The following is a 26,044-nucleotide window of genomic DNA, read 5'->3' as shown; positions in this document are numbered from 1 at the left end:
GTCTTTTTTCTTGTTCCAAGCTCTTTCTAATCTTCTGACTTGTGTTTTTAGTTCTTTCAGTTCTTCGTTAAACCATGGTATTGATTTTTTTTCTGTGTGAGGTTCTGGTTTGAAGCGGTGCTATGTTGTCTAGAACTGTTCTGCATCTGTTGTCCCATTCTTTTTTTTTTTTTTTTTTTTTTACAAGTTTTAACAAATTATTACAAGAACACTTGTAAGTGAAAAAATGGAGAAAAGTATACATATTTTCATAGGAAAATCAATATATAAGAAAACTACTTAATCTCATCCATTTCAAGTCCACAATTTGGGAGAAAAAAACAAGGTACAATTCCAGGAAAATAATTTTTTCATGAATACAAGATCAAGAAAAAAAAGAAGAGAACATAACATGCCTTATATTCCTTTTTACGGAGTAGATGTAGACAAAGCCTGGAATTGCTGACTAGAACTAGGCGCTAACTTAGAATCAAGAAAATTATTCAACTGACATGCATCATAGAAGATATATTTGACTGAACTAACTTTAATCACGCATTTACATGGAAAATTTAACCAGAATAAACCTCCTAACTGTAATACCCTTGGACGGAGTTTCAGAAACGCTTGACGTCTCCTTTGTGTAACTCTGGCTATATCCGGGAATATTCTAATTTTTGTATTCATAAAGAGATCATCTCTATGGCGAAAAAATTGTTTAAGAACCCAGTCACGGTCGGGTTCTAACACAAAGGAGACAATCAATGTTGCAGGAATCGTTGTCATTTCTTCTTTTTGAAGTTCTTGTGTTAAATTCAGCATGTCGAATGAGGCATCAAGTCTTTGTTCTGGTTGGTCCACTACCCCCTTTTGTTTCTCAATTTTATATGGAGGCAAATAATAAATTTTAGAAATCGGAGGGTATGCTTGTTCTGGAATCTTTAATATTTCTGATAGATATTTTTTAAACATTATTAGTGGAGCCATTTGAATAGTTTTTGGAAAATTAATCAACCTAAGAGTTTTAGCTCTTAGTTGATTTTCCAAATTTTCAGTCTTTTGGTGCAAAATAATGTTCTCTTTTATCAAGTTTGATTGTATTTGTTGTGAAGTTTTTAAAGCTTCATTACATGATATTAAAGTTTTTTCGGTGTTACTCATTCTGGTTTCTAAGTGTTGTCCCATTCTTGAAGAAATTGGGGTGAATCTGTAGGTGTTGTCCATTCGTCAGTGTAGAATTGCTGCCAGAATGTTAGTGGGTCTATTTTGGCTCTTGTAGTATAGGTTTGTTGTCCTTGTTTATGTTGTGCCTTTTTTGTTCGCCGGTGGAGGGAGAGATTTGCTTTGTAGTGATCGGACCATGGTGTAGCTGTCCACTTTGTGTCTATCAGTGTGAGATTTGATTCTGATGAGAATTTGTAGGTAATGATATCTAGTGTGTGGGTTGCATGTTTGGCCAGTGGAGTTCCCATAATTGGAGGAAGTCCTTGCATTCATATACATTGCTTAAGTTAGTGTCTTCAAGGTGAAGATTGATGTCACCTGCTATGAGAAGGTTCTGGGTGGAAACACAAGTGTTCGATATGAAGTCCATAAAATGCGTTTGGGAGTCTTGCCAATTGCCTGGGGGTCTGTAAAACAGGATTAGGTTTAGGTGTTCTCGCAGGGTTGGGTGGTTGATTCTGACTGAGGCTATTTCCAGTTGGGGAAGAATGGATTCTGCTGTTGCTGTGATTGTGAATTGAGATTTGTAGATTATAGCTATTCCTTCTCCTCTTTTTCCGTCCCTTGTCCAGTGGGTAATTTTGTATCCTGGAGGACAGAGCTCTAAGATTATGGGATCTTAGGGGTCATGGATCCAAGTTTCGCTAATAAGTAGGAAATCGAGATGGTCAGTTGTTATCCAGTCGGTTATTATCGTGGTTTTATTAACTGCAGATCTGGCATTTATGTAGCCTATTTGTATTAGTTGGTGGGGATCAGTTGGGTTCGAGGTAGTGATGATTTCTATCAGTTGTCTGTCTTGGTATGTGAATTTGTTAAGTCCGTTCTTTCCTTTTTGTTGATGGTGTCTGTGGGTAGTAGGTGTTCCGTGCCATTTTTTAATTTTTTGAATAGGCATGTTGTGTGTAGGTTGCGTGAATGATTTGTGTGTTGTGGGATTGTTGTTGTTCGTGCTAGGAGATGTGAGTGAGTGATGGGTTAGGGAGAGGCAATAGAGACAGTACAGTAGAGGCAATAGAGACAATACAGTTCTGGGTTCAGCATAATGCTGAGGTGTATAAAAGCATTTAAAAGCTTTTAAAAGGTACTTAGAGACAGGCATTCGGAGGTTTAAATTCGTCTACGAAACGTTTGAGGTGTTTGAAAGGTGCTTGTAGAGGTTTAAGTTCATCTGACAGTTGAATTTGTCTATCAATTTAAAGGGGACTTACATGTAAATCCTTAAATATACCATTTGTGTACATATGCAAAAGTAAAACTTGCAATCAGAGTCCAGAAAACACTTACATAAGGGGACTTGCATGTAAATCCTTAAATAGATCATCTGTGTACATGTGCAATAGTAAAACTTGCAATCAGAGTCCAGAAAACACTTACATAAGGGGACATATCTAAATCCTTAAATATACTACTTGTGAACATGTGCAATCCTTAAATATATCACTTGTGAACATGTGCAATCAGAGTCCAGAAAACATTTACATAAAGGGGACTTACATGTAAATCCTTAGATATACCACTTGTGAACACGTACAACAGTAAACCTTGGAATCAGAGTTCAGAAAACACTCTCCTTGTTATTTAAATATACAGGATGGTGTCCCTGGAGGAAAGATCTCTGGTGGGACACAGCAGGCACTAGCCCTGATTTCACTGATCACAATAAATATGTCGCTGAGAAGAGTAAATTTATCTGGTTTTGGAGTCAAAAGTGACCCTGAGTAGCAGTTTTTCGGATCTGTTTCAAATCAGTTGGGCTGTGTTGCACAGGAGCAGGAGTGGTGTCAGGGTGGTCCCGGCGGTGCGTCGAGGTCCCGTAACCAGCGCTGAGTTGTTCAGCAGTCTGAGCGGGGGTGGGGTGTTGGTCCGTTCGCGAATTTCTGTGGGTCGGTTCGTCACTTCGTCTCTCACTCCAGCTCTCCCTCAAGCATTCAGGACGGTTCGTGTTGCACCGGGATTCAGCTGCTTTTGACTTAGCAAGGTGCTATTGAGAGTTTGCATGAGCCCCTTCCTGTCTGAGCACACCATCCGAACTCTCATCCACTCTCTCATTACCTCTCGCCTTGACTACTGCAACCTACTCCTCACTGGTTTCCCACTTTGCCATCTATCTCCCCTTCAGTCCGTTCAAAACTCTGCTGCACGTCTTATCTTCCGCCTGAACCGGTACACTCATATCACCCCTCTCCTCAAGTCACTTCACTGGCTTCCGATCAGGTACCGCATACAGTTTAAGCTTCTCCTTTTAACCTACAAATGCACTTATCTACAGCCCCTCCCTACCTCTCTACCCTCATCTCACCTTACATTCCTACCCATAACCTCCGTTCTCAAGACAAATCCCTCCTGTCAGTACCCTTTCTCCACCACCGCCAACTCCAGGCTCCGCCCTTTCTGCCTCGCCTCACCCCATGCCTGGAATAAACTCCCTGAGCCCATACGCCAGGCCCCCTCCCTGCCCATCTTCAAAGCCTTGCTCAAAGCCTACCTCTTCAATGTCGCCTTTGGCACCTAACCACATTCCTTTATTCAGGAAATCTGGACTGCCCCTACTTGACATTTCGCCCATTAGATTGTAAGCTTCTTGGAGCAGGGACTGTCCTTTATGTTAATCTGTACAGCGCTGCGTAACCCTAGTAGCGCTCTAGAAATGTTAAGTAGTAGTAGTAGCTCAAGGCCTGCTGCATCCTGCCCCCTCCAATGCAGATGCTAAGAGGCCCACCACTGACACAGCAGCTTTAAAGAGCTGCCCTGCTGCTTTGCTAGCACTTTGCTGTTACCCCCAAAGCCTGTATTTCCTTTGGGCTCCCACAAAATAGGGTAGTGGGGATGGCAGCGGAAAGGGAAGGAGGGGGGAGAGGGAGTGTGCTAGGGGAGATGCTGGAGATCTGGGAAAGTATGGAAAAGAAGGGAAAATGCTGGATTATGGGAGGGGTGGGGTGCACAGCACAGCTGATGGTTCACCTAGGGCATCAGATACCTTTGGGCCAGCCCTGTTTGGTAGCTATGAAAACAGCTCCAGCAAACAGCTGCTGGGCAGCCTTTAAAACCATTTTCAGCAAGGGGGAGAGGGTGACTGAGCATCTGCATGCTCTCAAGGTCTCCAATCCTCTGCCAACACAGATACTTAAAGGCCCACCACTGACAGTGCTTTAATGGGTTACCCTGCTAATTTGGCAGCTGTGCCAGTACTGCCCTGCTACTCCCGAAGTCTGCATTTTCTTTCGGCTCCTGTGGAAGTAGGATAGTGAGGATGGCAGCAGGGGAAAGACATTCCGGACATCTTGGCGGTAGGATTGAGGGAAAGAAAGATTCTGAACACTCTTGTGGCGGGTGGGGGGGGGGGGGGAATAGTAAGAGAAATGCTGAACACTTTGTGGGGAAGGGAAGGAAGAAGGATGCTGGACTACTGGGGGAGAAAGAGTATGGAAGGGGAGATGCTGGAGAAAAGGGAGGAAGAGAATGGGAGGGAAGGAGAAATGCTGGCTTTGTTCAAGAAATACAAAAGAATGCAACGATCACGGAAAAGATTATTAGATTAAAATCAAAGAAGCGAAGAGGGAAATACAGCTAGAAAGCGCGAGCGGGAGAAAAAAATGGCTAAAGATGTAAAGAAAGGTGACAAGACCTTTTTCAAATATACTGGAGAAAGAAGAAAAGATAGGAATGGAATTGCGAGACTGAAAGATAATGAGAGTGGTTATGTGGAGAGTGAGGAGGATAGTGAATGTGCTAAAAAACAATTACTTCTCTTCAGTATTCACAGAGGAAAATCCTGGAGAAGGACCGTTGTTGGCTGCTAAGGGAATATCTGGGAATGGAGTGGATGCTGCGCCATTTATGAAAGAAAGAGTTTATAAACAGCTGGAGAATCTGAAGGTGGACAAAACTATGGGGCTGGATGGGATACATCCCAGGATACCGAGGGAGCTCAGGGAGGTCCTGCCTGTACCTCTTAAAGATTTATTTAATAGATCTTTAGAGACGGGAGAGGTTCCGCGAGATTGGAGACGAGCGGATGTCGTTCCTCTTCACAAAAGTGGGGACAGGGAAGAAGTGGTAAACTACAGACCAGTAAGTCTCACGTCAGTGGTAGGAAAAATAATGGAGTCGACAGATCTCATTGACTTCTTTGACTGGGTGACCAAAGAACTGAATGAAGGACGTGGCATGCGCTAGATGTAATCTACTTGGATTTCAGCAAAGCCTTTGATACGGTCCCCCACAGAAGACTCGTGAATAAGCTGTAAGGGCTGAACTTAGGACCCAAAGTGGTGAACTAAACATGGCCCAATTTGAAAAGATGCACGTATACCCCTCAACTTTCTTTTCTGATGTGGTGGGTTGATATAGATACATAGATGATGATGATCTTCTTATTTGGAAGGGCACCAGGAAAGATTTGGGTCATTTTTTTAATATTTAAATCTAAGAGATAACAATATACAGTTTGAACAGCACATAGGAGGTACTGAGGTCAATTTTCTTGATGTTACATCTGTTACTCTGGAGGTCAGTTTACCACCAGATCTTTTCAGACTGATTGAAATTCCATTTTACACTATCGGAGCCATCATCGACAGAATCTAAAAAATAGTATCCCGAATAGTCAGCTTTTACAGGTGCGCAGAGTATGCAGCTCGCGCTGGGTTTATCAAAACCAGGCGGAATCAATGCTGACCTGATTCAAGCAGAGAGGGTATCCATTTAAAATCTTGTGGAAAGTGGCTAAACGAGCATTCAGTGCGCAACTAGAATGGTTTGGGCAACCACCTGCTAAGTTCCCTTCCGGTCTCACTTGTGTGTTACCATACACACATGTATCGACTTCTGTTGTACAAATTGTTAAAAAACATTGGGCAACTTTGACTATGCACCCACAATTTCAGCAATCACCCATGTTTGCCTTCACTAGAGGGCGAAATTTAGGGGAAGTTTGATGTCTCATATTAGGGATCTTAATCCACATGGACGAGATATTCAAGATACGAGGGGTCATTATAGATGTGAACGGTGTATTTATTGCAAATATGTTTTCAAACTAAGGATGTGATCATCCCTCATACGCAGGGACGGGTGTTCCAGTTGCATGGTCGGACTGATTGCAATTCAACCAAATGCGGTTATGGGATCACCTGCCCCTGCGGTTTGTGGTACGTAGGCCAGACAGCACGCAAGATCAAAATTCGTATTGTGGAGCATTTAAGGAATATTCGGTTGCAGCATATGCAGGCTCCCCTCATCTCTCACTGGCATCATATAGGTCATTAGCTACAGAAATTGCAGTTTGTAGTATTGCAGATGGTGTCTGCACCCAGGGCAGAGAATGTTCCATTGATATTAGTGAGAAAAGAACAACGCATGATATTTCAGTGGAACACTGTGGCCCCCTATGGGTTAAATAGAGAAATAGAAAGGACAGTTATGTGACAGGTAAGGTATTTAAATGGATTTTTCCCGCCACTCAGTTATGCACATGTGTGGACATTTTTTGAGCACTTAGCCCGTCAATGGATGCTGGTTTGGATTCTTGGACACTCGTGTAGGTCAGTAATATTTTTCAAATATGAAGGTTTAGTTATTTAAGGCATTTAAAGATGTGCATGAATATGGCAGGTGATGATTGATGCAACAATTGTATTTTGAATTACACAGACCCCTGAAGACGCTCTCTTTGAGCGAAACACCTGCCCGTGTAGGGTCATAGATGAGTGATATGGGATATTGAAAACATCTCAAGAACTGCACAACCTTCTGAATGCTATTATAACTCGGTGTAGACACAACACTGGCAGCTAGAGAAACCCTCCAATGGCGAGGTGGATTGGTGCAGCCCCTGAAGAGAGAGACAGTGTATGTGGTTGGTGTTACAGACATTGGCATTGCTTTGCTGCTTATAAGAATACAGATATATACAAAGGAAGCGGTAACGCACTGAAAACAGAGTATACATCTTTATGAACTAACTCTTGTATGCGGAAACAATGCTGGACAGATTGATTTTATTATAACACAAGGTTTCTGTAGTCTCTACAGTAGTGTCTCTAATGAGATGCAATTCTAAGGTAAAATTATGTATCATACCTGATAATTTTCTTTCCATTAATCATAGCTGATCAATCCATAGACTGGTGGGTTGTGTCCATCTACCAGCAGGTGGAGATAGAGAGCAAAGCTTTTGCCTCCCTATATGTGGTCATGTGCTGCCGGAAACTCCTCAGTATGTCGATATCAAAGCTCCATCCGCACGACTCAGCACTTAGAGAATTACACCCACAAAGGGACACTCTGCCCAGCTAACCACTTCCGAAACGGGGGAGGGGAATTAACCCAGCTCATCCCCACACAAGTGGGGGAGGGGAATCCGTCCAGCTCATCCCCGCGGAGCGGGGGAGGGACACCACCCCGCCGATGCGGGGGGATCTGGCTTATCCTGCAACCGCAACCGCGGGAGGAGCTGACTGACCCTAACACCGCCGAAGCGGGAGGGGTACAAAGCTGCCCTACAGCCGCACGAAGCGGGAGGGAGCGCCGGCAGAATTTATGTCTCAATCCAGCCCCGTAAAACGGAGGGGAGAGGAATGCAGCAGCTCACTGTAACACAAACTCGTCTCAACTCTTGAAGAATCCAATTGAAAAAACTTGAAGACGAAGTCCTCCTGAACAGGAACTGAAGACTAAACTTGAACCTGAAATGCAACCAGAATATAAACAGTACAGATATCTGGGAGGGGCTATGGATTGATCAGCTATGATTAATGGAAAGAAAATTATCAGGTATGATACATAATTTTACCTTCCATATCATCAAGCCGATCAATCCATAGACTGGTGGGATGTACCGAAGCAGTACTCACCCAGGGCGGGACATAGAAATCCCTGACCGCAACACTGAAGCTCCAAACCGGGCCTCCGCCCGAGCAGCCACAGTCAAGCGGTAATGCCTGGAGAAGGTATGGGCCAATGCCCAAGTTGCCGCCTTGTAAATCTCTTCCAAGGAGACGGACCCGGCCTCTGCCATCGAGGCCGCCTGAGCTCTAGTGGAGTGAGCCTTCAGCTGGATAGGCGGCACCTTCCCTGCGGCCACATAAGCCGCTGCAATGGCTTCCTTGACCCATCTTGCCACTGTAGGCTTAGCAGCCTGCAGACCCTTACGAGGACCTGCAAACAGGACAAACAGATGATCCGATTTCCGGAAATCATTGGTCACTTCCAAGTATCTGATGATGACTCGTCTCACATCCAGATATTTGAGAGCAGAGTATTCCCTCTGGGTAGTCCTCCCTACGAAAGGAAGGGAGACAGAGCTGCTGATTCACATGGAAGCGAGAAACAATCTTGGGCAGGAAGGAAGGCACTGTGCGAATAGTCACTCCTGCCTCAGTGAACTGCAGAAAAGGTTCTCGACATGAGAGTGCCTGGAGCTCGGAAACTCTTCTGGCTGAAGTGATAGCCACCAAAAAGACTGCTTTCAACGTCAGGTCTTTCAAAGATGCCCTCGACAAGGGTTCAAAAGGCGGCTTCTGCAAGGCTCTTAGCACCAGGTTGAGATTCCACGCAGGCACCACTGAGCATAGAGGAGGGCGCAGGTGATTAACTCCCTTGAGAAAACGTACCACATCTGCCTGCGAAGCCAGGGAAGCACCCTTCAGGCGGCCCCTGAAGCAAGCCAGAGCCGCCACCTGGACTTTAAGGGAACTGAGCGACAGGCCTTTCTGCAGACCTTCTTGCAGGAACGCCAGCACTGAAGAAATTGGAGCAGTGAAGGGAGAAAGTGAGCCTGCTTCACACCACGCTGCAAAGGTACGCCAAACCCTGGCGTAAGCAGTAGAAGTAGAGCGCTTCCTCGCTCTCAGCATAGTGGCGATGACCTTGTCTGAGAAGCCCTTCTTCCTCAGACGCTGCCACTCAATAGCCAGGCCGTAAGACCAAAGGGGGAGGGATCCTCCATCACCACGGGACCCTGATGCAACAGGCCCTGCTCCACTGGCAGTCGCAGAGGGTCATCCACTGAGAGCCTGATCAAGTCCGCATACCAGGGACGCCTGGGCCAGTCCGGACCCACCAGGATTATCCGGCCCGGATGCTTTGCCACCCGGTCTAGTACCCTGCCCAACATGGGCCAGGGCGGGAACACATAGAGAAGCTCTTGTGTCGGCCACTGTTGGAGAAGAGCATCTACTCCCAGAGATCGAGGGTCCCGTCCTCTGCTGAAAAAGCGCGGCACTTGGCAATTGGCCGATGACGCCATCAGATCTAGGCTCGGCTGGCCCCAGCGCTTCGTGATGTCCACGAACGCCTGAGCCGATAACTACCACTCTCCGGGATCCAAAGTATGGCGACTGAGAAAGTCCGCCTTGACATTCATGACTCCGGCAATGTGGGCCGCTGACAGCTGTTCCAGGTTCGCTTCCGCCCACTGGCATAGATTCATGGCTTCCTTGGCTAGAGGGGCGCTCTTGGTACCTCCCTGGCGGTTGACATAGGCCACAGCCGTGGCATTGTCCGACAGGACCCGTACTGGCTTCAACGCCAGTACCGGAAGGAACTCCACAAGCGCCAACCGAATGGCTCTGAGTTCCAGGAGGTTGATAGACCACTTTGCCTCTGCAGGAGACCAGAGCCCCTGCGCTGTCCTTCCCATGCAGTGGGCTCCCCAGCCCGTCAAAGAGGCATCCGTCGTGACGACAATCCACTCCGGGGTCACAAGAGGCATTCCTGCAGACAACTTGTCTGTCTTCAGCCACCAGCTCAGCGCCTTGCGCACTGCTGGGTCCAAGGGAAGGCGCACAGCATAATCCTCCGACACCGGAGTCCAGCGCTGCAGCAGAGAGTGTTGTAGTGGTCTCATATGAGCCCTGGCCCAGGGCACTACATCCATCGTGGCCGTCATAGAGCCCAACAGCTGCACATAGTCCCAAGCCCGAAGCGGAGAGGCTACTAGGAACTGGTCCACCTGAGCCTGAAGTTTGACAATCCGATTGTCCGGCAGGAACACTCTGCCCACTTGGGTGTCGAATCGAACTCCCAGATACTCCAGGGACTGAGTCGGGCGCAGCTGGCTTTTCTCCCAGTTGATGATCCACCCCAGGGAGCTCAAAAGAGCAATCACCCGGTCCACAGCTTTGCCGCACTCTGCATGAGGGGGCTCGGATCAACCAGTCGTCCAGATAAGGATGGACTTGTACTCCTTCCTTTCGCAGGAAGGCCGCGATGACCACCATTATTTTGGAGAAGGTCCGAGGAGCAGTAGCCAACCCGAACGGGAGGGCTCTGAACTGGAAGTGTCGGCCCAGGACTGCAAAACGCAGAAAGCGTTGATGAGGAGGCCAGATGGGAATATGCAATTACGCTTCCTTGATGTCCAAGGATGCCAGGAACTCCCCTGCCTTCACTGCCGCTATAACAGAGCGGAGAGTCTCCATGCGAAAGTGCCGAACTTTCAAGGCCCGATTGACCCCTTTGAGGTCGAGGATAGGCCATACAGAACCTCCTTTCTTTGGTACCACAAAGTAAATGGAGTAACGTCCCTTGCCAAGCTGATTTTCTGGCACCGGAACGACCGCACCCAGGCGGATCAGATTGTCCAAGGTCTGCTGCACTGCCACAGCTTTGACCGGAGACTTGCAGGGAGAGAGTACAAACCCGTCTCTTAAGGGTCGGCAGAACTCTAGCTTGTAGCCGTCTCTGATGACTTCCAGCACCCAAGCGTCTGAAGTTACCCTGGTCCACTCGCCCAGAAATGAGGACAGGCGTCCTCCAATCTGCACTGGGCCATGGACCAGGACCCCGTCATTGGGTACGAGACCCTGGGGGAGGACCGGAGGGCGCACCTCCGGGACGGCGGTCTCTGCGAAAGGAATGCTGCTTGGGGGAGAAATTCCTCTTGAAGGAAGAGGGGGCAGAGGAGCCCGACTTGCCCGGGCGGTACCGACGGGCTTCCTGAAACCGTCCTCTGGAGATACCGGGGCGAGCACTGGCCCGAGCCCTGACCTCTGGTAACCTCTTGCCCTTAGATGTGCCGAGATCGGTCACAATTTTGTCCAGCTCGACCCCAAAGAGCAGCTTGCCTTTAAAAGGCAACTTAGCCAGGCGGGACTTAGAGGCGTGGTCAGCAGACCAATGTTTCAGCCAAAGCCACTGCCGCGCAGAGACTGTCTGAGCCATACCTTTAGCCGAGGCTCTCAAGACATCATACAGTAAGTCTGCCAAATAAGCCAAGCCCGATTCCAGGGCCGGCCAATCAGCCCTCAAGGAAGGATCCGAGGGGGAAGCCCGCTGCACAATCGTCAGGCACGCCCTGGCCACATAGGAGCCGCAAACTGAGGCCTGCAAACTTAAGGCAGCCGCCTTGAAGGACGACCTTAAGGCCGCCTCCAATCTTCTGTCTTGGGCGTCCTTTAGGGCCGTGCCACCTTCCACCGGCAATGCCGTTTTCTTAGTCACCGCAGTGATTAAAGAATCCACGGTAGGCCAAAGAAAGGCTTCCCGTTCACTTTCAGGCAAAGGATAGAGGTGGGACATAGCCCTAGCCACTTTGAGGCTCGCTTCCGGGACATCCCATTGAGCCGAAATTAAGGTGTGCATGGCATCATGCACGTGGAAGGTTCTAGGCGGGCGCTTCGTCCCCAGCATAATGGCGGAGCCAACAGGGGCTGAGGGAGAGACGTCCTCTGGAGAGGAAATCTTCAAAATGCTCATGGCCTGCAGTAACAGGTTGGGAAAATCCTCTGAGCGAAAGATCCGCGCTGCAGAGGGGTCATCCACTCCATCCGAGCGGGAATCCGTCTCCTCCAAGGAATCCGCAAAGGACCGTTGGGAGAACTCAGATACGCTGCCCTCATCTACATCAGAGGAAACCGCGTCCTCTAAGGCCTGGGAATCCATCCGAGGGCGTTTACTTCCGGGGGCCTCAACCCCTTTATCGGACAAGGGAGAAGGGGCAGCGTTCTGCATAAGGAAGGCCTGATGCAGCAGCAAAATAAACTCGGGGGAGAAACCCCCCAGACTGTGTATTTCAGCAGCCTGGGCCACAGCCCTAGACGCACCCTCAACTGGCGCTCGCATGAGCGGGGGAGAAACATGCTGTGCATCCAAGATGGCGTCCGGCGCTACACTCCGCGAAGGAGCCGCGCGGGAAGAACGGCGCTTAACTTTAGCCGCTTTTTTGCCGTCGCCCAAATCAAGGGCGGCCATGGCATGAACGTCTCCCAGCTCAAGGGCGGCCCAAGAAGAAGCCGTCTGAGCAGAGTGGCCGGCCAAGATGGCGGAGGCGAGCAGCGGGGGATGGGCGTTTATGGCGGGAAAAACCGCCGCACCGGAGGAAGACCCGGGACACTGACCGGCCTCCAAACTGACACCCGACAAGGGCGAATCAGACTTTAAAACCCCCGCATCCCCGCTAGAAGCGCACACGCGGTCCGGGGAGCGATTCTTCGAGCCCTCGCCCTCCGATGCCATAGGCCACGTGGAGATCGATCGGGGAACCCCCTGCCCGCTATAAAAAGGTAAAATTACCTGCTTCTCGCTCCGAGCTGTAACAACCTGGTGTCCCAGTGAGTAGCTGCAATAAACGTTTAAATAAACGTCGAAATAAATGCCCTTAAGGACGTCCAAAAATTTTTTTTCTTTTTTTTTTTTTAACGGAGCCAGTGGGAGGGGGGAGAAAAGGAGGGACCTGGCGCCACCAGGTTTGCACTTGCTCAAGAAGAGCCCTCAACCCCAGGTACTCAACAAAACCTAAAAATGAGGCTTGGAGACCTAGCCAGAGCTGCTGCTGTGTGTGACCACCACCTGCTGAGATAGAGAACATACTGAGGAGTTTCCGGCAGCACATGACCACATATAGGGAGGCAAAAGCTTTGCTCTCTATCTCCACCTGCTGGTAGATGGACACAACCCACCAGTCTATGGATTGATCAGCTTGATGATATGGAAATGATGTTATAGCATTTGTCGATTACATTTGATGTTACATTTTTGTAAGGTTGAATATTGATGTGTGAGTGATGAGAGTGGAGTATGTTTGAGTAATGATATGTAAGTAGTTGGATACATTTTAATGTATGTTATGATAAGAAAATTAATTAACAAAAATGTTGTAATAGCACATAGTTGTGACTAGTGAGATATAGTTAAAATTTAATACCAAGAAGTTCAGAGTGATACATTTGGGGTGCAGAATCCCAAGAGAGAGATACCAGATAAGAGGGGAGAGATTAGTAAGCTCGTCTCAGGAGAGAGACCTTGGGGTGTTGGTGTCTGAGGATCTGAAGGTGAAGAAACAATGTGACAAGGCGACGGCCGTGGCCAGAAGGATGCTAGGCTGCATAGAGAGGGGTATAACCAGCAGAAGAAATGAGGTGTTGATGCCCCTCTACAAGTTGTTGGTGAGGTCCTACTTGGAGTATTGTGTTCAGTTTTGGAGGCCGTATCTTGCTAAAGATGTAAAAAGACTGGAAGCGGTGCAAAGAAAAGCTACAAAAACGATATGGGATTTGTGTTGCAAACTGTACGAGAGACTTGCCGACTTGAACATGTATACCTTGGAGGAAAGGAGAAACGGGTGAAATGATACAGACCACGGGCGTAGCTACGTGGGGCCACGGGGGCTTGGCCCTTGCCGACGACCCTCTCAACCCCCCTCCCGCCACCAACCCGCTGTCTGCTACCTTTGCTGGCAGGGGACCCCAAACCCCACCAGCCAAGGTCCTCTTCTTCCTTGGTTCTGTTTCTGAGTCTGACATCCTGCACGTACAACATGCAGGATGTCAGACTCACAGAAACAGAACGAAGCCCTGCAGATCGCAAGGCTTCGTTCTGTTTCTGTGAGTCTGACGTCCTGAACGTACAATGTGCAGGACGTCAGACTCAGAACAAAGGAAGAAGAGGACCTCGGCTGGTGGGGGTTGGCCAGCAAAGGTAGGCGACGGCGGGGGGGGGGGGGGGGGGTCAAAGTTGGGGGGGGGGCGGCGGCGCACCCAGGGGGGGGGTCTAAAATGTGCCCCCTCACCTTGGGCTCTGGACCTCACTCCCGCCGGTGTGGCTACACCCGATACAGACGTTCAAATATTTGAAAGGTATTAATCCGCAAATTAACCTTTTCCAGAGATGGGAAGGTGGTAGAACTAGAGGACATGAATTGAGGTTGAAGGGGGGCAGACTCAGGAGTAATGTCAGGAAGTATTTTTTCACGGAAAGGGTGGTAGATACATGGAATGCCCTCCTGTGGGAGGTGGTGGAGATGAAAACGGTAATGGAATTCAAGCATGCGTGGGATAAACACAAAGGAATCCTGTTTAGAAGAAATGGATCTACGGAATCTTAGTGGAGATTGGGTAGTGACACCAGTAATCCTATATAATAATTCTCACCATCAACGTTCTAATCTGGGACTGTCTGTGTCTGTGGCTCCTGGAGTTGCTGAGCTAGGCTCCGTAGCCAGGATGACGTCACTAACAGCTGATTCCCAGGCAGGGGGAGGAGTAGGGAAACAGCTGTCAGTGCGCCGCTCCCTGCCACTTCGGAGCAAGTGGCAGGGAGCAGCGCATCAAAAAACTACAAGCGCGGCACCACAGAACCCCCCCTTCAGCTCATCAAACACCCCTTCCCCCCAAACGAAGCACATCAACACCCACCCCCCGGCGCATCAAACCCCATCGCCACCCGCAGATGCCAGTAGTAACGCTGTCCGGCCGCTGCTGCCTCTCCTGTTGAGCAGCAGCGGCCGCTACAAAAAGAAAAGAAACGATAAATGTTTTTAAACCCAGCCCAAATCAATCGCAAATGCCCGAGTCTTACAACGCTGTCTCTGCAGCTGCTCCTCCTCTTGCCTCCACATCACTGCCCCTGGAGTAAGACCCCAGAGGAGCGCAATGACGTGACAGGCGAGAGGAGGAGCAGCTGCAGAGACTGCGTTGTAAGACTCGGGCATTTGCGATTGATTTGGGCTGGGTTTAAAAACATTTATCGTTTCTTTTCTTTTTGTAGCGGCCGCTGCTGCTCAACAGGAGAGGCAGCAGCGGCCGGACAGCGTTACTACTGGCATCTGCGGGTGGTGATGGGGTTTGATGCGCCGGGGGGGGATTGGGTGATGTGCCGGGAGGGGAGGGTCGCTGGACATGGGTAGCTGCAGGGAGAGAGGAGGGTCGCTGGACATGGATGGCTGGAGGCGGGGCAGGGGAGGTGGGGAAGGGGGCCCTGCGAGAGGGGAGGGGGTGGGGCTCACACTCACTCACTGTCTCTCACATACTCTCTGACACACTCCCTATCACACACACACAGACACTCTGTCTCTCACACACAAATACACACGCTGTCTCTGTCTCTCTCTCATTCTCTCTATGACACACACACTCCATCTGTCACACACACTCTCTCTCAAATATACACACTCCGAGGAAAACCTTGCTAGCGCCTGTTTCATTTGTGTCAGAAACGGGCCTTTTTTACTAGTTGGAGAGTAAAATCAGTGCTGGGCGGACTTCTACGTCTGCGCCCTGATTGTGGCTGGATATGGATGGGCTGGAGTGTAAATTTTAAGGGGCTTCGACCTTAGCTTCAGAACGTTTAGTACAGGAACAGTGCTGGGCAGACTTTTACAGTCTGTGCCCTGAGAAAGGCAGGGACAAATCAAACTCGGGAATACATATAAAGTATCACATACCATATAAAATGAGTTTATCTTGTTGGGCAGACTGGATGGACCATTCAGGTCTTTATCTGCCGTCATTACTATGTTACTATATGGTTAGGATAGGGATGTATAGCTGATGGCTCACTTACAGGCCGATGATCAAAACTCCCGGTGCTATTCTGAATAGCGCCATAAAAATACTGCTGGAACAGCACAGAAGAACAACGCCCTAATGCTCAAAGTTAATGAGATGCAAATATAGGCAGACTCATAGCTTTGAGCATTAGGGAGTTTGGTGAGAGGATTGTGCTTGGTGCACGCGCAGAAGAGTTCAGAGTAAGCTCAGCTCTTGTGCGCATGCACCTGGTAAAACCTGAACGTGAAGCACACATTGGCATCTGTTTTCTGCAGCCTAAAAGCGTTTAAAATTTTTTTTGTATGGATGCAAGTAACAGATGCCAATGTGCTTTGTTTTTAAGTATAACCACTTTAAATTTAGATGCATGACAACGCCAACGTGTGCTTCACGTTCGGGTCTGCTGTTTCTCACAACTAGCACTCAAGGGCTTGCACGGGCTTCTATCTGCTTTCAAAAGCAATCATAAACTGGTGGACTTTGCAGAAAGAATCATGAGAGAAGGAAAAGAGGATTTCCCATGATTCTCATGCAACACTAACTCCTGCTTGGACCCGGCGTTATTTTTTTAGTGGTAAGGCACCTTTGTTTCGGGCGCTCTTTTCTGATCATTTGGGAGGAATACAAAATGACCTCATTTAAATGAGCTTGTCTACATTTGCATGCTATCTTTGCTAAGGTCTGGCACACTTGATGTTTGCTGCGCTACATCCCTCTAATCATTCTGCACTGGTAAATGTGGGCACTAGTACTGCGCTAATGGCCTCTAGCACCCACGTTTACTTTTGATCATCAGCACCTTAGAGTAGTAGATACCTTTGGGATGGGTCCTGCCTGATAAGCATCTTTGAAAGCAGGCCTTTTTAAACTCTTTTTATTGATAAGTGATCATCTCTTCATTGTCACTACAAACAGTCCAGAGCTGTTTCTAAAAAGTTCAAACTTTTATTTTCAGTCAGATAAAATAAATACATCCTTTATGTACATCGGCTGCTCATAAGTTAGCAAAAGCTGTACAACAATTTCCAGTAAGAACAATGAAAAGCCATAGTTAGAGCTTATCTATATACAGAAAAATCATGTCACATCCAAGAAGGCAGGTTTCCCTCACCTTCTGAATTGTTAAAACTCCTAAGCGAGGGGCCAATTCTGGTTCAGAACACATAGCAAAGTTGCAGGAGAAAGGGTTGATTTCATGACATCTTATGTCATACAGAGAAATACTTCCAATGCAAAAAGTGGAGATAACACCTAGAATTATTTTTGAAATCGAGAACTAAGTTACAGAGCACCAAGAAAATGAAGATTTGGAAACATTTTTCTATATATTAATAGGTGCTGCAAAGCAAATCTCTTACAAAAACATTTTGCACTACAATAAGCTGTCATTTGCCATACCTGTTATGGTAGAAGATAACAGCTCACACTGGATGAACCAGAGAAATGCTCATAGCCTTCTGGCCCCTGAACAAATTGACAAAATCTAATGTTTCTAAACAGACATTCCCCAGGGCCATGTCAATGGCTGTGCGAGTGGTACAGCCACATAGGGCACAAGGGAGGAAGGGGCACCAACATTTCTCCTTGTCCATTGTGTTTTCTTCTTGGCCACAGCATAGTGGATGGGGCAGAGGTACCAGAGGGCATGTTGCCCAGGGCGCAGTTCTGGCTCAGTATGGTCTTGCCTCTCACCACACTTTGAGGGGGAGGGAGGGGGTTTTTCTCTTCCCCCATTCAGCATTGAGACAGAAAGGCCATAGCTTCAGATTCCTTGAGTAAGAGGGTGCAGGATTATTTGTTTAAAGTTGTTCTTGCCTATTCAAATATTGGAGAATTGGCAAATAACTACAATTTTAAAACACGCTAGTGACCTGAGTCTTTAGGTAAATTATATCTCCCTCCCATAGGGAGGCAGCTACTAGAGAGCAACTGTGACTGAACTGGGTGGAAGGAGAGGAAATACCCCTGTACTAACCCATTACATTATGTAAAAATCCACTTCTTCGATAGGAAAAGTCAGAGGGTAAAATTCAAGGTCTATATGCATGTTCATTTTACTTATTTTTGCTCTACACAGCACCAAAAGGGCAATAGGAAACAGGGGGAAGCCAGATAAGTTTTGTAACATATATCCCCTTTAAAAAAGTGTGTATGATCTAGGCAAAGTGAAAATTTCACATTAATAAAAAAAAAAAAAAAAAAAAAACAACAACCTGTGTTCCAGTGTCTTCAGCAGTACAAAATTACTATTACATATTATATGAAGAACATTTTGGTTTTATTAAAAAAAATAATGAAAGGAACGTATAGGCACTTCTTTTTTCTAAGATGCCAACTCCTACCTATCCATGGAGGTCATGTGTGGGGAAGGGAAAGGAAGGATCTGGCAACAATCATTTTTTGTTTTAACTCTATAATCTCATTCTAAGACACTCTCAATCAAATTGATTCACTAGCATCCATCACACCAGGCCTCAGAATTCTGTACTAAGGTCATCCACAGTGCAAGAGCAAACCCTAGTGAATCAGCCACTCTGCCACATTAAAAAAAAAAAAATCCCTTAGCAAGTACCACCCTCCAGGGCAAGCCCCTCTGGAAATGGGCAATAGGAATCACTGCAGAAGACATGAAGAACCGGGATGCTCCAATGCCAAACTTGTGCTTTTTTTTTTCTTGCTGGTTAATAAAGTATAAAAGTGTTAGTATTTGTTGTGCCCTTTTCAAAGTTGCAGTGTTGCATCCAGTTCATCCTTACAAGGACCTTTCAGATCTGATCCAGTTGATCAGATTCCTCCTACAACTCCTTGGCTCTCCATGCCTTTATTACAGAAGATTCTTTCTGCTTCTTTTATCCAGACCATACAAGTCAATCAACACCAGTCCATCACAAGTCTGTCACTTTGTTTTCCACTACAGATGCAATTTGCTGAAGGCGATAGGCTAGCTGCAGTTTCTGCCCCATGGAGTCCTCCTCCAGTGCAATGATTATCTACAGAGAGAAGCAAGCATTTTATAGTTCCCTGACAACTACACAGGATTCCTATGAAGACAATGCTCCTGTCACCATTTTCTGCTAAGAAACGCTGGCAGTGCAAAAGCTGTGAGCTTCCCCTCCCCTCCAATCCAAATATTAAAGCCAATGTTCATCATGAAAATAATGAAACCCTTCCCTTCAGTCCCTTGTGGTTAAAAAAAAAAAAAGAAGCTTGACACATCAGAATTTGAAACCTTAGTTTCAATGTCACCTTTGGGGTATGAAAACTATAGAGCTACATGAGAAGCAGACACCAGGCACGAGGGAATGCTGGTCTGTCCTTCCATGTCATTTGGACAAGGGGAAAGAGAGAAGGGGGATGCTGGGTGGAAGAAGACAGCAAGGGGAGCCACTGCCATTACCAAAGGAGGTGACGCCATAGTGGAATTTCCACCACCTAAAGGAAAGAGGGTGGCACTAATTTTGGTTTTCACACAGGGTGCTTACTTAGCCTACAGTGGCTCTGCCCAATACAGAGGGCCATTAGTGTCAATAGCCAATATATCAAGGTATTCCTATGATTGTAGCATTCAGGTGGGAGGTTTTGCTGTGTGTTCCTAAATGGTTTCAATACGTGGCTTCTCTTCACTTACCTGATCATAGTATTTATTGATATAATTATAAAGTTCTTGCAGTGCCACCAAGCAGTTCAAATCCGTGACATGATTCTATCATAATCCAGAAAAAAGAAAATATTAACCCTGTTAGTCTATAACCATACAGCACCCTGTCCCCGAAAGTAAACATAACTAATTTCTAAGGCTTCCAAAAAATCACTGTGATATCAGATGCCTCTTAACAAACAAGGTACCTTTACTAGGAGAATAATAAGACTCATTTTTTTTCAACACTATACCAAAAGCCTTTTCTTCCTCTCACTAAATCCTTACCCCTGAGAGCTCTGTCAGAGAAGAATTCATCTCCTGGTAACTGGCAGGGGTGGTCTGCTGGATATCCATGTAATACCTGAAAAGAAAAAAAACAGGAAAAATACAAGCATCCATGGATGAAACTAGGCATCTGAGTGAGGAAAGGGAGAAAAGCTTCAACTTAGCTCACAAAACACACACTAGGATACTCTAGAGAAACTAATCCAAGCCAATCAGGTTGCAGCTGGCCCATTCCAAGATTGTGCATACCAAAATAGCCCATAAAGTTAATTGTCCAAGGACAAGCAGACCTATAATTCTCACATGTGAGTAACGCGGGTGTGCACTGCCGGTCCAGAGCTTGTAGCAAGCTTTAAACAGGTCTTTGAGCGTGCAATGTGCTCCACTGAGCATGCGTTGAGTGCCTTCCCACTCTCCATGAGGACATGGGACCAGCAGTTCTCTTTTTAACGTGGTGAGGAGTGGATTAATTTTTTCCCACTCCTGACAGCTGGTTCAGCCTTGGGTCTTTTTTTGTACTTTCTTTTTGTTTTTTATATACCTCTCTTGGGGTTTTCTTCATTTTATTCCTTCCCTGTATCTTCTTAATTATTTTATTCCTCTTTTTTAAAAAAAGCTCTCTCTTTCTTTCACCGTGCTTAGACCTTATCTCAAGTCGGGTTTTTCCCTCCTCTTTTTCCTGGTGCTTTGCCCCTTTTCATACCATCAAATCGTTTGATTTGGCCACAGAAGGACTGCTCCCCCTCCAGAGTTTAGGCTTCAACTTCTAGAAATCAACCTTGCATCCCACAAACAATGTCATTTATAGAAATAGTTTTTGACGTAGAAAAACCCAAAGGTTTTCTATCAACACACAGGTTGCAATCACTGATCTTACAAACCAGCAACATTCAGGCTTCCACTATGATCACGGTTTGGGCCTACTTTTAAATGCTGGGACATATAGCCACCACTGTCCATGTCGTTCCTATGCATGACTGAAAATGAGAGGCCTCAGTGGGCTCTCAGGTTCTAATGGAACAAACATTCCCAACCTCTTTCCTTTTTTCTTCATTTCTCGATTCAGCTTCAAACCATGTGTACTGGTGGACATTTGTATCCAACCTGAATGCAGATGTTCCATTTGCTCCACTGGATTATCATTTTGTTCTAACAGATGCCTCCAATACCAGGTGGGGAGCTCACTTCACTTGGCTGCTCAATCCACTTCTGAAAGCACATCTTACCAGTCAGATCATCACAATGAATATGCATATGAGATGTCTGCATATAATGGGTTTCTACTGTATGCTAACTATATGCTTCTATAAATCTATGTTGACTAGTATCCCCAAAAGCATGTCCTCTGCAAGCATTCCCTATTTGTTCAAAAATTTTTAACTCTTTATTTATCAATTTTCAACTATATTATGGCAATACATCATAACAAAGAGTAAGCTAAACCACACAGAAATAATAATACAATCATATATCAATAATAAAAAAATGTGGTTTTAACTATGTCTGCTTAGTTATTTGGATACTGCCACTGAATTTTGGCACACCTAGGTGACTTCAAGGAGCTGCCCATACCTGGATAAGGGCCCCACAAGGATTCCCTATACCCTGCCCGTTCCCCCAACCCCTTCCAACAGTCATAACAGTCTGATCGCTAAAACCCAACCTGTTCAAAAAGGCATACCACAATGATCTATCCTAAATTCCAGATAACGAAACTTATACCAGGACCTTGCGAGACTGGGAGAATGGGCGTGCAAGTGGCAGATGAAGTTCAATGTTGACAAGTGCAAAGTGATGCATGTGGGTAAGAGGAACCCGAATTATAGCTACGTCTTGCAAGGTTCCGCGTTAGGAGTTACGGATCAAGAAAGGGATCTGGGTGTCGTCGTCGATGATACGCTGAAACCTTCTGCTCAGTGTGCTGCTGCGGCTAGGAAAGCGAATAGAATGTTGGGTGTTATTAAGAAGGGTATGGAGTCCAGGTGTGCGGATGTTATAATGCCGTTGTATCGCTCCATGGTGCGACCGCACCTGGAGTATTGTGTTCAGTACTGGTCTCCGTATCTCAAAAAAGATATAGTAGAATTGGAAAAGGTACAGCGAAGGGCGACGAAAATGATAGTGGGGATGGGACGACTTTCCTATGAAGAGAGGCTGAGAAGGCTAGGGCCTTTCAGCTTGGAGAAGAGACGGCTGAGGGGAGATATGATAGAAGTGTATAAAATAATGAGTGGAATGGATCGGGTGGATGTGAAGCGACTGTTCACGCTATCCAAAAATACTAGGACTAGAGGGCATGAGTTGAAGCTACAGTGTGGTAAATTTAAAACGAATCGGAGAAAATTTTTCTTCACCCAACGTGTAATTAGACTCTGGAATTCATTGCCGGAGAACGTGGTACGGGCGGTTAGCTTGACGGAGTTTAAAAAGGGGTTAGATAGATTCCTAAAGGACAAGTCCATAGACCGCTATTAAATGGACTGGAAAAATTCCTCATTTTTAGGTATAACTTGTCTGGAATGTTTTTACGTTTGGGGAGCGTGCCAGGTGCCCTTGACCTGGATTGGCCACTGTCGGTGACAGGATGCTGGGCTAGATGGACCTTTGGTCTTTCCCAGTATGGCACTACTTATGTACTTATGTACTTATGTACTTATAACTGGACAAAACTGAACCCTCGATACTTGATTGCTTAATTTACTCTGTCACCATTGAACTTTAACGCAATACTACTATATTTGTCATTCCGGAAATGAACTCTCTATACCTGACTGCTTAAAGTACTCTGTCACTTACGAACTTTAATGCAATACCACTCTGTATTTCTCATTCCGATAATGGCGATCGCCACTACGGCATAATGTAAGCCACACTGAGCCTGCAAATAGGTGGGAAAATGTGGGATACAAATGCAACAAATAAATAAATATAGAAATTGAATTACAAAATAAAGAAAAATGAACAAAATGAAACGTGGATAGCATTTAGTCAACCACAGTGGGTTTATTTTATTTTATTTTTTTTGGGGGGGGGGGGGGGGGGAGAGAAAAAGAATTAGACCAAGATAAATAAAGAAAAGGGTAACACAGGAAACTAAAGATGGATCCTGTAAGTGACCCTAGGCATTTCTTCAAAAGGAGTCTAAGAGGTTGGTCCTTGAGGAGTGCTGGTGGCAGTCACCCCTTTGCCAGTCAAAAAGATAGAAAGTTGCAGGGAGTCATTAAAAAAACCCCCCACATATTATTCCCTGTAATGTTACCACACATTTACAAAGATAAAACATAGGACAAAAGTCGCACCCAGCTGAGGCCATAGCAACAAAAACTGTCTCCTTTTCTTCTGGGTACCTCTTGACATATTCAGGAACATCCGAACTTTGCAATTCATAAACAAAATATCCTTATATTTAAAAAAAGCTTCATGAGCCATTCCCTGTCGGAGTCTAATGCCAATTGGACCAGTAAGGTAACCGGGACCAGAACCTCAGTATCCAACCGCTTGAGGAAATTTGTTAAATCTAAACTGTCAACAGACAAACCTTGCTGGTTAGAACTCTTCCTTTTACTAGAAGGGAGGTAAATAAATCTTTGAGAAGCCCTTTTACACAGCGGAAGTAAGCCCAACACGGGCTTACCACTTGCTCTTTCGGGACTACCACCAGTCCAACGCAGCCACTGGCAGTAGTCCTGCCCCAAGCGTGCCCCATTTCCAGGGGAAAAGAAAATTCCGGGAAATGGCTAGCATGGCAGTAATCGGGCATCATCACATGCTGCCCAGTTACTGCCTGGTTAGCACTGGAGCCCTTATCGCCACCTCAGTGGGTGGCGGTAAGGGCTGCCTGCCGCATGGCCACGCGACAAGTTATCTCACTGCGTGGCCATTTTGGAGGGGGGGGGGGGGGATTTATTGGCTGCGGGAAAAAGAACCCCTGAGATTGGGGGATAGGAGGATTCTGGAACCTTTAATAATTCAAATAGATATTTCTTAAACATTCAACAGCTGATATTGAAAACTAATAACTCTTTTTTAGGAAAATTAATCATTCTTAAGTATTGGCATCTAACCGCATTTTCCAAGTTCTCCACTTTCCTGCATATGTACACACCGTATTTAACCCAATTTTCATCTTTAACTTCCCGAGCTTGTAACTTAGTTTTAATTGTTTCAGTCAGACTCCAAAGTTGCAACGCTACATTTCCAAGCTTGTGACTCTGAAATTACTGAAGAACTGCGCGTAGCCAAAGTTTGTAACTGAGTCCCCAAAGAAAGCTGGAGAGCTAAAATGGCCTTCCAAATAGGTTCTAAATTAAAGACCTTTGGTCTTTGCAACGGGGAAAGCAGTCCTAACACCTCCAAAGGAGATTGAGTACCTGAGGCTTCTGCAAACAAAACTCTTCTAGCCAAGCAGCTCACTGATCCACTCTTTGTTGGTCCCTGCGCTACAGGCACCGCGGGTTCTTCTGTTTCCACATGGCCCTGCCACACACCGTCTCCACCCCATACCTTGGCACTCCCACTCGTGAGCACTGGAGAAAGTGGCTGGATTGATGGATTCCTCTGCTCCAGGGATAAACTGGCAACTTCGAGGGAGGCAGGACTCCCCTCCATCTCAGGGCCTTCTCCAGCCAAAGCCTCCGGTGCTCCTGCATCACGCTGTATGAACACATCCTTCAGACCAGGTAATGTGGTACTCTTGATGCAGGCTCCGCAGGGAATGCCCAAATTTTAGAGTTCCTCTTCACCGTTAGGGTAGAGCAGGCCAACAGCTTCTCATGCAGCTCCTCAAGAGGCCACCATCTTGAATAGCTTCCTTGTTCAATTTTAAATATACAAAATTCTATATGTCATCTCAGAGATGTAACAAATTATGTATTGATTGTTTTTTAATGATGCTACATTAATGATTTCTAAGTATTTGAACTTCTCTTGTGTTAACTATACTATTATACTATAATGATCAGCTTGTAAAGTTTATATTTCTTATTAATAGTTCATTTTATCGAAAAACAAAAAATTAACTAATCCCAAACTAGGGAGGTATCAATACTTACTTCTCTACCAGCTGCTTATAACGTGGGATTTCTCGGGCATATAAGAGCTTGTTCACCGGAGAATCCTGTAGGGATGGTAAAAAAAAAAAAAAAGAGAATAAGACCAGGAATCATCATCTTGGGAAAGCTGTTATAAAAGTGGCATTGCTCTTAGGCATCAGATTGATGCTTGCACATGTGATGTCAATTTGCAATTCCCTTCCAACATGGAACAGATACATGCATTGGTTAGGTTTAAAAAAAAAAAAAAAAGGATGTTGTAGGCTCCTTGGTACTTACTCTGTCCCTGTTGGTACACCATGCACTAGGATTTTGCATTCATTTGCAACAACCATCAATTACTTTCCCCTTGTAGTTTTTAAAAATGTTATAGTTATTAATCACATGAAATTAAGAAGAATATCACAAGCCAATTGGACCGTGGTTATGTTCCTTTCAATGAAATATAAATTTAAATAAAGCAAGCCTTAATTTCCCAGGGTGAGATTACATATTATTAAACACCCCTCATCAGGCATCTCATCACAGACTTACCACCAAACCTAGAAAAAAACAGCAGTGAAAAAATTAAAAAAAAAAAAAAAAAAAAAAAAAAAAAAATTGGGGAAAACCACTGCTGCTGCTTCTGAAAAAAAAAAAAAGAAAATCTAGAGGCACTATATTTACAAAAATTACAAATCCAACATGTCCTTGTTCCAAATAGGAATTACAAAAATTGTAATTTTTGTAAATATAGTGCCTCCAACCCCCCCCCCTTTTTTTTTTTTAAAGCAGTGGTTTTCTTCATTTTTTTTTTTTTTTTTTTTAGTTTTTTTTCACTGCTGTTTTTTCTAGGTTTGGTGGTAAGCCTATGATGAGATGCCCGATGAGGGTGTTTGATAATATGAAATCTTACCCTGGGCGATTGATGCTTGCTTTATTAAAATGTATATTTCATTGAAAGGAACATATCCATGGTCCAATTGGCTTGTGGTAAACATTCTTCTTAATTTTATTAATATACTAGTGTTTCACCTTCCAATATTTTTGAATTCTTATATATCGCATATCAGCAATAAATAATCACAACAATCATTACATACCAAAGAAAAAAC

The 26,044-nt window shown here is 45.7% G+C and overlaps 1 protein-coding gene across 2 annotated transcripts in view; it reads right to left on the bottom strand.

The window, feature by feature from the left end:
* Positions 1-16,905: 16,905 nt before the first annotated feature.
* PLXNB3 (plexin B3) overlaps positions 16,906-26,044 on the bottom strand; it is a 171,812-nt gene continuing 162,673 nt past the window's right edge. For both annotated transcript variants that reach the window (XM_030194078.1, XM_030194079.1), the window contains exons 33-36: positions 24,951-25,015; positions 19,900-19,975; positions 19,603-19,677; positions 16,906-18,964 (exon numbers count right to left, since the gene is read on the bottom strand). In XM_030194078.1, coding sequence (XP_030049938.1) covers positions 18,860-18,964; positions 19,603-19,677; positions 19,900-19,975; positions 24,951-25,015 — 321 coding nt within the window. In that variant the 3' untranslated portion in view covers positions 16,906-18,859. The remainder of the gene's footprint in view (positions 18,965-19,602; positions 19,678-19,899; positions 19,976-24,950; positions 25,016-26,044) is intronic.

This window comes from Microcaecilia unicolor, chromosome 2, assembly GCF_901765095.1.
Source record: "Microcaecilia unicolor chromosome 2, aMicUni1.1, whole genome shotgun sequence".
NCBI classification, from domain to species: domain Eukaryota; kingdom Metazoa; phylum Chordata; class Amphibia; order Gymnophiona; family Siphonopidae; genus Microcaecilia; species Microcaecilia unicolor.
The sequence above is the reverse complement of the archived record's forward strand: the minus strand, read 5'-3'. Positions and strand labels throughout refer to the sequence as shown.